This window comes from Garra rufa, chromosome 12 (assembly GCF_049309525.1).
Source record: "Garra rufa chromosome 12, GarRuf1.0, whole genome shotgun sequence".
In the NCBI taxonomy this organism is placed as follows: domain Eukaryota; kingdom Metazoa; phylum Chordata; class Actinopteri; order Cypriniformes; family Cyprinidae; genus Garra; species Garra rufa.
Window position 1 is genome coordinate 6,154,339 of NC_133372.1, and position 15,226 is coordinate 6,169,564.

The window sequence follows — 15,226 nt, forward strand, 5'->3', positions numbered from 1 at the left end:
AACGATATAACGATAGATATAACGATAGATAGAACGATAGATATAACGATAGACAGAAGGATAGATAGAAGGATATAACGATATAACGATAGATAGAACAATAGAACGATATAACGATAGATAGAACAATAGAACGATAGAAAGACAGAACGATATAACGATAGATATAACGATAGATAGAACGATAGATAGAACGATAGACAGAAGGATAGATAGAAAGATATAACGATAGATAGAACGATAGACAGAAGGATAGATAGAAAGATATAACGATATAACGATAGATAGAACAATAGAACGATATAACGATAGATAGAACAATAGAACGATAGAAAGACAGAACGATATAACGATAGATATAACGATAGATAGAACGATAGATATAACGATAGACAGAAGGATAGATAGAAGGATAGATATAACGATATAACAGATAGATAGATAGATAGATAGATAGATAGATAGATAGATAGATAGATAGATAGATAGATAGATAGATAGATAGATAGATAGATAGAATCCTTCAATGCAAACACTTTATCATTCGCAAGGCAGACATTGTCATAATAACACTCCAGAGTCATTACTTTCTTCTTGTTTTAGAAAGCTGATGCATGATGTAACATGAAAAAGCAGCAGATTATGGTTTACCTGTACAGATCTCTGACAGACAGGAACCCCTGTTCGCTGCCAATGATGACATGTTCTCCTGAAACACACATGTCTGTCACCTGCTCCTTCAGAGGAGCGCTACACAGGTGTTTCCCATTCACAGAATACAGGTGCAGGGCGTTCTTATCCTGAACACACACAAAAGGGGAATCAGTTTACATGGGCACAGAAATGTGTGTGGAGAAAGGGAACTGGGTGTGTTTGATACCTTCAGTGTGGCTTTGCTCTCTACACAGGTGTGCACCACTAGATGTCCCTCCCAGGACACAGCCAGGTGCATGATGGACATGGGCAGAGAGCTCTCACACGGCGGCCTCAGACAGCGCATGTACTGACCCCGCCGAACAGTGTGAATGATCACCGTCCCATCCTGTGACACACACAAACTGCTCTTTACATTTTTGTATGACCTTCTACTCCCTGATAAAGTTACAGTTCAAACATCTTCCACTTCCAGAACAAAAATGTACAGATAATTTACTCACCCCCTCGTCATCCAAAATGTTCATGTCTTTCTTTCTTCAGTCATAAAGAAATTATGTTTTTTGAGGAAAACATTTCAGGATTTCTCTCCATATAGTGGACTTCTGTGGTGCCCCCGATTTTGAACTTCAAAAATGCAGAATAAATGCAGCTTTAAAGCGCTCTAAACAATCCCAAATGAGGAAGAAGGGTCTTATCACTTATGTTTTTTTTTAAATTACAATTTATAGACTTTTTAACTTCAATTGCTCTTCTTGTCTAGCTCTAAGTATTCCAGTTCAAGACAGTGAGGGTATGTCAAAAAAAAAACTCCCATCTCAATTTTTTCTCCAACTTCAAAATTGTCCTACCTCACTGCAGAAGTACAGTCCCAGTTTTTACAAAGTGAACATGCAAAGAAGATCCAACGGCCTTTACAAAAAAAGGTAAAACTGATGATTTTGAAGTTGGAGAAGAAAATAAGACGGGAGTTTTCAACCTACACTAACTGTCTTGAACAGGAATACACAGAGTTTACACAGAGCTAGACAAGACAAACCTTTAAGGTAAAAAGTATATAAATATATTTTTAAAGAAAATAACCGATCATTTCGCTAGAGAAGACCCTTCTTCCTCGTCTGGGATTGTTCAGAGTCCTTTGAAGCTGCATTTAAACTGCATTTTGGAAGTTCAAACTCGGGGACACCATTGAAGTCCACTAGATGGAGAGAAATCCTGAAATGTTTTCCTCAAACAACAATTTCTTTCTGACTGAAGAGACACATGAACATCTTGGATGACAAGGGAGTGAGTAAATTACCTGTAAATTTTTGTTCTGGAAGTGAACTTCTCCTTTAAGTATTTGTTTTGTATTATGACCGGCTGAGCCTTTCTCATTAGAAATGAGGCACAATGCCAGTGTCAATTGCTGAATACTAAACAGGAGTGAGCAGTACACATTGTTTTTGAGTGATTCTGTGAGAGATGATTCTCACCCGTGATCCAGAGACTGCCATGTCCAATTCTGTACTGATAGACACACTCACAACTTCATCTGTGTGTCCGTACAACACCTGCACCGGCTTATGGGACAGACCCACCGGAGCTCCTCCCTTCAAAAACAGAATAAGTTAAGCTTACTTCCAAACACTGCAGAAGAAATACAAACCTCTTCTTTATATAATTCCAGAATAAAAACGTTTCTTCATTATATTATGTAACACAAGTGAAGAAGTATTTTCCAAAAGAGCATTACCAATCACATTTGCATTACATTTAGTCATTTAGAAGACACTTTTATCCAAAGCGACTTACAAATTAAGACAATAGAAGCAATCAAAAACAACAAAAGACCAATAATATGAAAATGCGATGACAAGTCTTGGTTACTGTAATGCACAATACATAGCAAGTGTTTTTTTTTTTTTTATAAATATAAAGAAAACAAGCCAAAAGAACAGAAAAAATATAGAGAATGCCAGTGTTAGGGGGTTATTTTTTATTAATAAATATAAAGAAAACAAGCTGAAAGAATAGAAAAAGAATAGAGAACGCTAGTGTTAGAGGATTATTTTTTTTAAAATAAATATAAAGAAAACAATCCGAAAGAATAGAAAAAGTATAGAGAATGCTAGTGTTAGAGGGTTATTTTTATAAATATAAAGAAAACAAGCCGAAAGAATAGAAAAAGTATAAAGAATGCTAGTGTTAGAGGATTTTTTTTATAAATATAAAGAAAACATGCCAAAATAATAGAAAAAGAATAGAAAATGCTAGTGTTAGAGGGTTATTTTTCTAATAAAAATTAAATAAAAAAAACAAGTCAAAAGAATAGAAAAAGAATAGAGAACGCTAGTGTTAGAGGATTATTTTTTTTTTAAATAAATATAAAGAAAACAATCCGAAAGAATAGAAAAAGTATAGAGAATGCTAGTGTTAAAAGTTTCTTTTTAAATAAATATAAAGAAAACAATCCGAAAGAATAGAAAAAGTATAGAGAATGCTAGTGTTAAAAGTTTCTTTTTAAATAAATAAATATAAAGAAAAAAGCCAAAATAATAGAAAAAGAATAGAGAACGCTAGTGTTAGAGTTTTTTTTTAATAAATATAAAGAAAACAAGCCGAAAGAATAGAAAAAGTATAAAGAATGCTAGTGTTAGAGGATTTTTTTTATAAATATAAAGAAAACATGCCAAAAGAATAGAAAAAGAATAGAAAATGCTAGTGTTAGAGGGTTATTTTTCTAATAAAAATTAAATAAAAAAACAAGTCAAAAGAATAGAAAAAGTGTAGAGAATGCTAGTGTTAGAGGGTTCTTTTTTAAAATAAATAAATATAAAAAAACAAGTCAAAAGAATAGAGAATGCAAGTGTTATAGGGTCATTTTTAAAAAAGAAAAAGAAAACAAGCATAATTTATTATTTTCTAATTTATAATTATAATATAATTTTAAATATTCAAATTAATTTTTCTTAATGCTAATTAATGAGTCACATCCATTCAAAAATCTGGGTCAGTAAGATTTTTTTAAAATACCTTTTCTTAGCAAAGATGCACTAAATTGTCTAAAATTTACATTCATGTTACTAAACACTTTTATCCAAAGCGACTTACAAATTAAGACAATAGAAGCAATCAAAAACAACAAAAGACCAATAATATGAAAATTCTTGGTTACTGTAATGCACAATACATAGCAAGTGTTTTTTTTTTAATAAATAAATATAAAGAAAACAAGTCAAAAGAACAGAAAAAAATATAGAGAATGCTAGTGTTAGGGGGTTATTTTTTATTAATAAATATAAAGAAAACAAGTTGAAAAAATAGAAAAAGAATAGAGAACGCTAGTGTTAGAGGATTTTTTTTTAAAATAAATATAAAGAAAACAATCCGAAAGAATAGAAAAAGTATAGAGAATGCAAGTGTTACAGGTTTCTTTTTAAATAAATAAATATAAAGAAAAAGCCAAAATAATAGAAAAAGAATAGAGAACGCTAGTGTTGTGAATTTGACTCATTTGTTGTTGTGTTTTTTTTCTTATTTTTCCCTTACTTTTATTTGTACTACATTACCCACAATTCCTAGTAAACTACGATTAGGGTGAACCCATATCTGGTGCACTACATTACCCATAATCCCCCTGGTTGAGGTCTATAAATAGACCTCACTTCCTTCCTTTGTCCCTTTTCTGCCTTGGTGAGGTGTGGGTGTTTGAATGGGCACCCAACCATGTCCTTTGAGTCCTTTCCTTAGGATGTGTTAAGTAAGTTTGTTTGCTCATTGTATAGTTTGAATTTGTTTATTTGAATTGTTTGGATATTCAATCCTTGTTTGAATTGAGTACAATATTGATGTTTATTGATGAGTTGTTTGTATGAGTTTGATTCTCTTTTTATATTGTTTGTAGTGACTTAAAACCATCCTGTTGTGTATCCTGTGCATCCTGTCATCATGTCCATCATGGTAGTCCTGCTCCATGTGAACTACGTGTCATGTTAATTGTTAAAGATTTATGATTCTTCACTTCAGTGGAATAAAAGAGAGCAAAGGACTGGTATCTTTCAGTGTTTTAATCAGACACACCACCAAGTTTCTACAGTTTTAAAGAACTTTGGATATTATAACACCACATATTCAACAGCTAGTGTTAGAGTTTTTTTTAATAAATATAAAGAAAACAAGCCGAAAGAATAGAAAAAGTAAAAAGAATGCTAGTGTTAGAGGATTTTTTTTATAAATGTAAAGAAAACAAGCCAAAAGAATAGAAAAAGAATAGAAAATGCTAGTGTTAGAGGGTTATTTTTCTAATAAAAATTAAATAAAAAAAAACAAGTCAAAAGAATAGAAAAAGTGTAGAGAATGCTAGTGTTAGAGGGTTCTTTTTTAAAATAAATAAATATAAAAAAACAAGTCAAAAGAATAGAGAATGCAAGTGTTATAGGGTCATTTTTAAAAAAGAAAAAGAAAACAAGCATAATTTATTATTTTCTAATTTATAATTATAATATAATTTTAAATATTCAAATTAATTTTTCTTAATGCTAATTAATGAGTCACATCCATTCAAAAATCTGGGTCAGTAAGATGCACTAAATTGTCTAAAATTTACATTCATGTTACTAAACAGTTCCATTTCAAATGCTGTTCTTTTCAACTTTGAATTAATCAACAAATCCTGAACTATATGAATTATATTTTCTACAAAACTATGTTTTTTCTCTTCAGCAGCAGAATGATTTCTAAAGGATCATATGGCATTAAAGACAGGGGTAATGATGCTGAAAATTTAGCTTTGCATCACAGGAATAAATTACATTTTGAAAGATACTAACATAGAAAACAACTGTTTTAAATTGTAATATTATTTCACAATTTTACTGCTTTTACTGAATTAAATAATTGCAGCCTTGGTGAGCAAAAGAGACTTATTTCAAAAACATAAAAAAACCTTACCGAACCCAAACTTTTACAATAAAGTCATGACTGCGAATAAAAATGTACTTCATATTTAAGAATAAACCACTTAAGACAGGAATAATGATGCTGAAAATTCTGTGTTGCATCACAGGAATAAATTACTTTTTATTAGATACTGACCAAAAAAACAGCTGTTTTAAATTATAATATTATTTCACAATTTTACTGCTTTTACAATACTAAATAAATGCAGCCTTGGTGAGAAAAAGATATTTCTTTCCAAAACATAAAAAAAAAACCTTACCGAACCCAAAATTTTGAACAGCAGTGTATCAATATATAGAATAAAGTCATGATTGCGACATGAAAATGTACTTCATATTTAAGGATAACCAATTAAAGCAAGTCATTTGAAGACAACCAATCAGAACGTACCTGCTGTAGCACCTGCCACACCATACAGGTTGTGTCTCTAGAGCCAGAGATCAGGTGAATCCCAAAGTGATCTGTGGCCAGACACGTTACGATGTCTGCCGAGACAAAAAAAAAAAAGACATAAATTAATTATAGTACAGTTATAGAACATAGAGTACAGTACATACTGGAAGTGCCTATTCATGAGAAAGAAAGAAAATAAGAAAAAAAAAAGAAAAGCCGCAGAGGAAAGGCATGAGAATCAGTTTCCTTTACCCATGTGGCGAATATGCTGCCCCACTGTTTTGCCCTTGACGAGTGACGTTACTCTCAGGCTGTTGTCCCAGTGGCCTCCACTGAAGAGCAACTTCCCGTCATGAGACACAACGAAAAGGTGAGCAGTGACTTCCACCCCTGGAGAGAACGGCCCTGCTAGAAACCTCTGAGTCCTACAGAGAGAGAAAGAGTGTGTTGGTTATGTTAAAGGCAGCTACAAACAGAATATTAGGATGTTAACCGTCAGAGAGACTTACTTTACACCTGCTACGGTGGGGTCTTTGATGAAGGTGAAATAGTTGGAAATGTTCTTGTCGTAGGGCAGCCAGCCGTGAGTTCCCATCAAGCAGTTCTGGCTCAGAGTTACCTTTATAAACCAAAAACACATTGTTTATGAGGGTATCATAACAGCTAGAAACTTAAGAGGGCATTAAAGACAATGTAGAATGACTTTTGTAATGCATTTATTAGTAATTTATGAATTATTCACATTCATGCTATTATTGTATAAATGAACTTTTTGAAACCATTTTATTTATTTTAAAGTTATATAAACATTTTTATTTTATATAATTTTATATTTATATATTTTATTTACACTGTGCACTTACAAATTATGCACAATAAGACAAGTGACAAAAAAAAAAACTAGTTAGGGCGATCAGAATTTACCACTTTTTCCACTTGGCTATAAAATAAATTCATTCTTATATATAAAAAAAAGTATTTATTTATTACACATTATTAAACATTACTTAATATTTTCAATTAGTTTTTAAATTTTTAGTTTTTAGAATTGATAAAATAAATATATAGATAATATGTGCATATTTCTGATTCTAATTCATTTTTATTTCAGTTTTAGTCATTTTAGTACTTCAATTTATTTTATTTCAGTAATTTGTCAAGGCAACATCTTATTTGTATTGTTTTATTGGTTTTTAAAAAATATATTTAAAATAATATTTCAATTTAGAATTATTTAAGTTTTAATAATTTTAGTACTTCAATTTATTTTATTTCAGCAACATTTTTTATTTTTATTGCTTTTTTAAGATTTAATTGAACATTTATAGTCAGAACTATTTTATTTATTTTAAAGTTAAATAAATATTATTATTTTAGATCATTTTATATTGTTATTTTTTACACTGCGCACTTACTAATTGTGCACAATAAGACCAGTGAAAAAAAAAAAAAACTTGTTAGGGTGATCAGAATTTACCATGTATCATGCTTATAAAAATATTTAAAAAAAAAATATTTAGTTATTTATTTTTTTTTTTTTTTTTTATTTATTTATTACACATTATTCATTTAATATTTTGAATTAGCTTTATAATTTCAGTTTTTAATATTGATTTCAGTTGTATTCATTTTGTTAAGGTTTTTAAAATATACTTAAAAATACATATATAAATAATATATACATATTTCTATTTAGAATTATTTTTATTATTTTTTCAATTTATTTTAATTTCAGTCATTTTCCAAAGCAACAAGTTTTTCCTAGTTTTTCCATCTAATATTTATATTTTATTTTTACATAAAAAATAAGAAAAAACGTAATAAAACCACGTATTGTGCTCATAAGAAAAAATATTACATTTATTTATTCATTTTACTTATTAATTATTAAAATATTTATTTAAAAAAGAAAATGATTTCAAATTTGTATAATGTATTACAATATGGACAGAGACATTAAAAAAAAAAAATTATCAGGACCCCAATACTATTATAATCATTTATGACATGGCTGCTTCTTTTAAAAAAAAAATTAAACTGAAATTTATTTATTAATTTAAATTTATCAGTATTTTTTTTTTCAATTATTATATCAAATTAATTTCAAATGTACAATGTAATTATATTATCAATCAATGCACACTAATTGATTGTGCACACCAGACCAGGTTCATTAATAAAAATAAAAAAACTATTCTGATGTCAAGTGTCCTTAACCTGTCTGTAACTAATCAAACCCAGACTTACCAGAGTATCTGGACTCCCCTGTGAGATAAATGAATGTGATTGGTTCTTAGGGACAACGGCTTTAACCAGCGGCACATTATCACTGATGCCCTAAAATACAGAGAGGAAACTCCATCAGTCCACATCTGTCACAACATCTGTACAAACACATAAACTACAGCTAATGCACTCACCTCAATGAAGAAGGATTTGAGTTCAGTGAGGTGCTCGAATATGTTGAGAGGACAGGAGTCCACACGAGATCTCCTCTTCTCCAGCTCCTCCAGAGAGAGACGTACGGGATGGGGCTCCTAATCACACATTAACACACAAAATCTTATCAAATAACACATACTCGGTCATGTTTATGTCATCTTATGATCTTTATTTGAGCTTCTTATTACCTTCAGTAACTGGCATGGTGTCTGTCCAAAATTACTGATCATGCCTTCTAGAGCCTTCCTCTCCTTCTCATCTGTGATGGCGTCCAGATCAACAGCCCCTAAAACAACCACAGACCGTTTCATTTAGCTGCATTTAAATGAACAAACACTATTTGCACTATAAACGCAATCATAACGTTATTATGGGAAAATAAACTCAACAGGGTGAAAAGACTGACTGAGATCTTGTTTTATTACCAAATAAATAAATAGTAGGCATACAATACTGTAATGGTTTTGAACTTTCATTACATGAGAACTTAAAACAGTTGTTTTAGTATTATTATAATATTTTTTCAATATTTTACAGTTTGATTTTTATATTTTCACTTTATATTTTATTTTCATTTTTTTTGTTTGAGTTTAAGTAATTTGACACAGATTTAGGATATTTTTTCTATTCAGCTTTATTTTATTTTAGACTTTAGTACTACTTTAGTACTGCCAATAAATTTTTTTTCTTTTATTTCAGCTTTATTTCATTTAACAAATATTTTGTTTAGAATCCGCTAATCATTTTAGTTTAAATATTTATTTTATTTATGTTAATATTATTATTATTTATAACATTATTATGTGTACTAAAAGAAATAATTTTAGTTTATAACAAAAACACTAGTTTACAGGACATTATAATACAATATTTAACAACTGAAATAAATGTTTTTATTTTATTTCAGATTTAGTTTTAGTAACTTTAGTACAACTTCAGTACTGACAAAGCATCATTTTCTTTTCTTTTTTTTAAGTTTTCATTTTGAATTTAAGATATAGGTTATTTCAGCTTTATTTCAATTTACAAATAATGTGTTTATAATTTATGTTAAGAATTTTAGTTTACAGTAAAAACACTAGTTTAAAGTGCATTATACCACAATATGTACCTACTCAAACAGATTTGAGTTGATTTTAGATTAAGTTTTAGTGACTTTAATACAACTTCAGTACGGACAAAGCAACATTTTAAATTTTCTTTTATTTTAAGTGTGGATTTTTCATTTTATATACATTTTATTTCAGCTTTATTTCATTTAACAATGTGTTTATAAATTTGTTACATTTTTAAAATTTCCTTTTTTTAAGTTTGCTTCTTATTTAATATATATTTTATTTCAACTTTATTTCAAACAAAAAATAATGTGTTTAGAATTAGTTAATCATTTTAGTTTAAATGGCACTACATAGAAATTTTTACTTATTAAAATAAACGGTTGTTATTATATTTAAGATTTACTTTAGGTAACTTTAAAACAACTTCAGTACTGCTAAAGAAATATTTCAAATTTTCTCTTTTTGTGTTAACTAATATTTTGTTAACAAAACAGATCTACAAAGTAAAACTTTAAATGTTAGAGGTCTAGCGCAACAATATTTGTTAACAAATGTTATTCAATTATTTGTGAAGTGGCACAGTTTGAAGATCTAGCACAGTAACTGTTGTATTAGTACTTTATTACAATAGATGGATCAATGCAACAACTAAAAAAACAATAGTTTACTGTACATTGTTTAAACATTTTAATAAGCTGTATTAGTAATAAAATTAACTCTTTGTAAAACTCTGTCATACAAAATCTAATTAATGTTGCTCAAGTTTGTTTAGTTGTATGTAGGACTTCATACCTTCATATGTGCAGTAGTAGAAGACATTAAGGGCCTCCACTGCATCCGGGCCCCTCTGTTTATAGCCGAATATCAGATCGATCCATTCATGCAGATGGGCCGACACATACTCCGACTCCTGAACACAGACACACATCATCTACATCAACAAAATGGTCCCACGATATGCTTTCAAACCAGTATTTCTCTAAGGATAGACCTGCGGCCATCAATCATTATGAGAGGAATCTGCCAGAAGGAGACTGGGAAAGACTTTATTGTCGTTCTAGTTTAGTAAACTTTCACAAAACCATTTCTCACAGCTTCAGGCTTTAATAGGACAGAAGTGGCAAAGGAATTGAGAAGAACAGAAACAGATACTAAGAGCGGGCCGCATTCAATTACACATCCCTCCCCGGAGGCTCTCTATTGAGGTTAGTGGAGAAGAGCTGTGATGAGGTCAGCAGAAACAGGCTCACCAGGGCTTTGCGGTGCTTGTAGATGAAATCCTCGGGGGATTTGGCCCATTTAGGCAGGATGACATCATTTACCCTCTCTTTAGAGATCTGCAAGCGACCCAGGTCAAATCCTAAAACAATTAGAGTGAGAATGAGAGTGGAAGAGAAATGAGATGCTTTTGAAGCGTTTGAAACACTGGTTAAACTATTTATTTCTACATTCAATTTTGTAAATATTGCCCGTTTAATGTCATGAATGTACCTGCAAAGTTTCGATACAGAATTTGGAAAGGATTTATAAATTCGTACAACTTTTGTGTTGGGTCGCATTGACTCCATCATTGGTTTCCATGCAATTTGGCAAAAATCAACACTTTGAAAAACAAACAAACAAAAACTAAACAAAATATGAAATACTCAAAACTCAAAGGGGAGACGCTGCAGGCAAAAACTTTTTTTTTTTTTTTTTTCATGCACCTGTCAAGTTTGAGATTTTGGACTTTTTGGTGCTTCATAAAGTGTTCTTTCAGACTAGTGGAACGAAAACACCCAAAAGATACTGTTAGGTGTTTTCTTTTATAGCACTTCATCTATTTGTGCCAATAGATTTCAATTACAATACATATTTTTAAAGGCCGTTTTCAATGTGCAAATAATGACTGCAAAAAATAAATAAATAATTTTTTTAGATTTTTATGTGGGTCAAATCAACCCCTAACACAATAGAAATAAAAAGGGATTATTTCGGTTTCACATATTTTATATTTTTTAGTCCCTTTACAAAAGAGCTTTTCTGTTTTTAACATGAAGCCCACAACACAAAACGTTTACCCAGTTTTTAACACAAAAAAAAACCTATTTCAGCTTAATTGGCAATAATAGCTCAATCAGACTTTAATTCACTCTGCTGATTCTGCTCACCGTTCTGGTTCTCCAAGAACTCTGGGAAGTAAAAGAATTCTGGGATTAGCTCTTTGACATCGTTGGGATTGTCCATGAGGGTTTGCCAGGTAGCAGGAATGGAGTGAAACTGACGGTCAGCACAGTCAAACCTGCCACAGACAGATAAACCAACAACAGACCAACTTTAACCATATAATGAAAACAGATTATATGAAGATGTGGCAACCCTTTAAAAAAAATACCATGTGACCCTGTACCACAAAACCAGTCATAAGGGTTAATTTTATAAAAGTGAGATTTATACATCATCTGAAAGCTGAATACATTTCTATTGATGTATGAGACAATATTTGGCCGAGATACAACTATTTGAAAATGTGAAATCTAAGGGAGCAAAAAAATAAAAAATCTAAATGTTAAGACAATCGCCTAAAATACTGTGAAAATCACCTTTAAAGTTATCCAAATGAAGTTCTTAGCATGTATTACTAATCAAAAATTAAGTTTTGATATGTTTACAATAGGAAATTTACTAAATATCTGCGTGGAACATAATCTTCACTTAATATCCTCATGATTTTTGGCATAAAAGAAAAATAATATCGAACCATAAAATGTATTTTCGGCTATTGCTACAAACAGACCCGTGCTACGTAAGATTGGTTTTATGGTCCAGGGTCACATATAATTGAAAGAAAAAAATGCTACTAAAGATCTTGGAATATGATGCCTTTATGTAACCTCCAGTAACCTTTTTTTCTTCAGAGCTTTACAAAATAAAAACAATTGTGAGCTGGTTGATAAAAAGACACAAGAGAAAGGGAGGAAAGACAGTAAGAGAGAACAATAAAGGCAAAAAGATGTAAATCTAGGCAAGCATTACCTTCCACTCTGCAACTGGATGTGCAGGGATGTGAAGGGTTCGACTCTAATGAGGTAATGCATGACTCCAGCGGCGTTAGAGTAGTGTGTGCCGTAGTGGAAACGGTCTATGGTGCCTGTGGGGTCTTCAAAACTCTCATATCTGCAGATTAAAAACCATTTTCAGTCAACCACATTTACGCACATCAGCTGCAATCACTGCCACCTCAAAAATCAACTCAAACTTTCAAAACATTTGCTCTGTTCCAAAATCTAGTGAACTGCTTCACTGTCTAAACAGAAAGTTGCCTTCTTAAATTAGAAAAAAGTTGACAAACTAAAACTTAGTACCATGATAATGCATACAATTACTTAACCTTAAATTACAAACAAAAATATAAAATTGAAACCTGAAAATACAAAAAAAGCTAATCCAAAATATCAAGAAATACTATAACAGCATATAAATAATAACATAAGAGACTTCAAAGATTATTCCAATAGTCTGAAGTTAGCATGTAGCTGAACTAATGACACATACAAATGCATAGTAAATACAAATAATGTATTAATAATGTATTTTTAAATTATTTAAATTACAACTTTTAATGGGCGCCACAATGCATTCTGGGATTCTAATATCTGTGACAAATGCATACAGTCAACTATTTGGTAAAAATGTTGCCTAGGTAGGTATCTCACTAGGGTTTGAAAAAAGTGTTGTTACTGTTAACTAAACTAACTGATCAAAAAAAATAATAATAATAAGACTTACAGTAAATTAACAGTTCAAGTTCAAAATATGAATTAATACTATAATAGTTTATAACTAATACTAAAAAAAAACACTTTTGTTTTATTTGTCAAACCGGGCAGCTTGTAGTGAATACTGAGGCTTTAGTACATATAATCCTGGACCACAAAAGTAACAAGGGTCATTTTTTTGAAATTGAGATTTATACATCATCTGAATTAATACGCTTTCCATTGTTTCCAAGTATGGTTTGTTAGGATAGGACAATATTTGGCCTAGATACAACTTTTTGAAAATCTAGAATCTGAGGGTGCAAAAACCCTCACCTATCACCTATTAAGTTGTGCAAATTAAGTTCTTAGCAATGCATATTACTAATCAAAAATGAAGTTTTCATATATGTACAGTAGAAAAATTACAAAATATTTTCATGAAACATGATGTTTACTTAATATCCTAAAGATTTGTATCCAAAAAAATTTTTTTTTTTGATAATTTAGACCCATACAATGTATTGTTAGCTATTGCTACAAATACACCTGTGCAACTTAATACTGGTTTTGTGGTCCAGGGTCACATTTACGATCTGTTAGGACTGAGAGAACAAGACAGAGGCAGAAACACACTTCTCTCTGACGGCTTTGGCGTTCCTCTCGTTCAGCACGGCCACAGGTTTGGAGAGATCTCTGAACACCCGCGGATCGGACAGATCCAGCTCCTCTGACGTATAATCCGACAGGATCCACGGGAACTAAAAACACCAGAGAAATTCACATAAGATCATTCAGGAAGCGAATGAGCACTGATGTGTGGCCATGCTGCAGTTCAAACAGAATCCAAAGTGGCAGAGTAAATGTCACTCACCACAGGATACTGAGACAGATCATTATACGTCCGTCCTGCTATGGTGTTCAACTGCATCAGGTAGTCAAAGTTTGAGATCTCCCTGTTCACCCATTTCTGATGACAGAGAGAAAGAAATATCAGCTCTAAACCTTCAGTGATGTACTATATGAAACACTTAAACAGAGATGCTTCATGCGTGCAGTGACCTGTGTGAGTCCAGAGGCTTTGAGCAGCTCCTGCGGCGAGTGAGTGGCATGCATAGACAGAGAACGCAGCAGCAGCATCCGACTGTACACTTTATTACGCACCTGTCAATCAAACCCACAAACAAGTTTGCATGTGATATTACATTCACATAGGAAAGAGAGAAAGAAGATAAGAAATGCTGAAGATTCCTGACCTCCTTCTTGAAGTTTAGGAAGTAGTTGGTCTGGTCGATGAGAAAGATCTCTAGAGCCGAGCGGCGGAGGTTGTACCTGCGCAAGTGAATCTCTCTGATCTGAGACAGAGGCCATTTAAAGTCCTGACCTACACCTGAAAATGAACACCACCAGTATTATTGCTATTCTCAATATATGGTATTCATTTCATTCATTCAAATTTCACTGTACCAGTTTCTCCTCACCTTCCTCTTTCTCTGCACTACTGTCATAGAAGTAGATGTGTTGTGTGGTGAGCTCCAGACGACCTGGATAAACGTCAACCACCGTGACCAGCTCACAGTCCTCTGATATCACCAATTTCTCCTTCTGACCGGCCTCTTCAGAATCAGCCCTTAGAAAACAACATGCACAATAATGTTTTAAAGAAATTAAATTGATCAAAAGTGGCAGCAAAAACATTTATAGAAAATTATAATGAAAAAAAACAAGGTAACATGTAAACAAACTAACCCGTTTGACAGCAATAAAGGCCTTTATATGCAAAGAAAAAAGGGGTAAATCATTTTATCAAAGGATTTGTTCACTTCCAGAACAAAAATGTATAGATAATTTACTCACCCCGTCTTCATCCATAACAAGATGTTATTCATGTTCATGTTTTTCTTTCTTCAGTCGTAAAGAAATAGTTTTTTTTTTTTTTTTAAACTGAATTTCTCTCCATATAGTGGATTTCTATGGAGTTTGAACGTCCAAAATGCAGTT

The 15,226-nt window shown here is 31.5% G+C and overlaps 1 protein-coding gene across 1 annotated transcript in view; it reads right to left on the reverse strand.

Annotated features, from left to right (window-relative positions):
* The window catches only part of LOC141346841 (neurobeachin-like protein 1), a 96,986-nt gene that overhangs the window by 7,018 nt on the left and 74,742 nt on the right, over positions 1-15,226 (reverse strand). Inside the window, exons 37-54 of the mRNA XM_073851802.1 lie at positions 14,707-14,855; positions 14,482-14,615; positions 14,288-14,389; positions 14,100-14,195; positions 13,862-13,986; positions 12,504-12,644; positions 11,639-11,769; positions 10,739-10,848; positions 10,281-10,398; positions 8,619-8,716; positions 8,409-8,525; positions 8,236-8,325; positions 6,498-6,607; positions 6,241-6,413; positions 5,986-6,080; positions 2,130-2,246; positions 881-1,042; positions 652-800 (exon numbers count right to left, since the gene is read on the reverse strand). Of these exons, the coding sequence (XP_073707903.1) occupies positions 652-800; positions 881-1,042; positions 2,130-2,246; positions 5,986-6,080; positions 6,241-6,413; positions 6,498-6,607; positions 8,236-8,325; positions 8,409-8,525; positions 8,619-8,716; positions 10,281-10,398; positions 10,739-10,848; positions 11,639-11,769; positions 12,504-12,644; positions 13,862-13,986; positions 14,100-14,195; positions 14,288-14,389; positions 14,482-14,615; positions 14,707-14,855 (2,217 nt within the window). The remainder of the gene's footprint in view (positions 1-651; positions 801-880; positions 1,043-2,129; positions 2,247-5,985; positions 6,081-6,240; positions 6,414-6,497; positions 6,608-8,235; positions 8,326-8,408; positions 8,526-8,618; positions 8,717-10,280; positions 10,399-10,738; positions 10,849-11,638; positions 11,770-12,503; positions 12,645-13,861; positions 13,987-14,099; positions 14,196-14,287; positions 14,390-14,481; positions 14,616-14,706; positions 14,856-15,226) is intronic.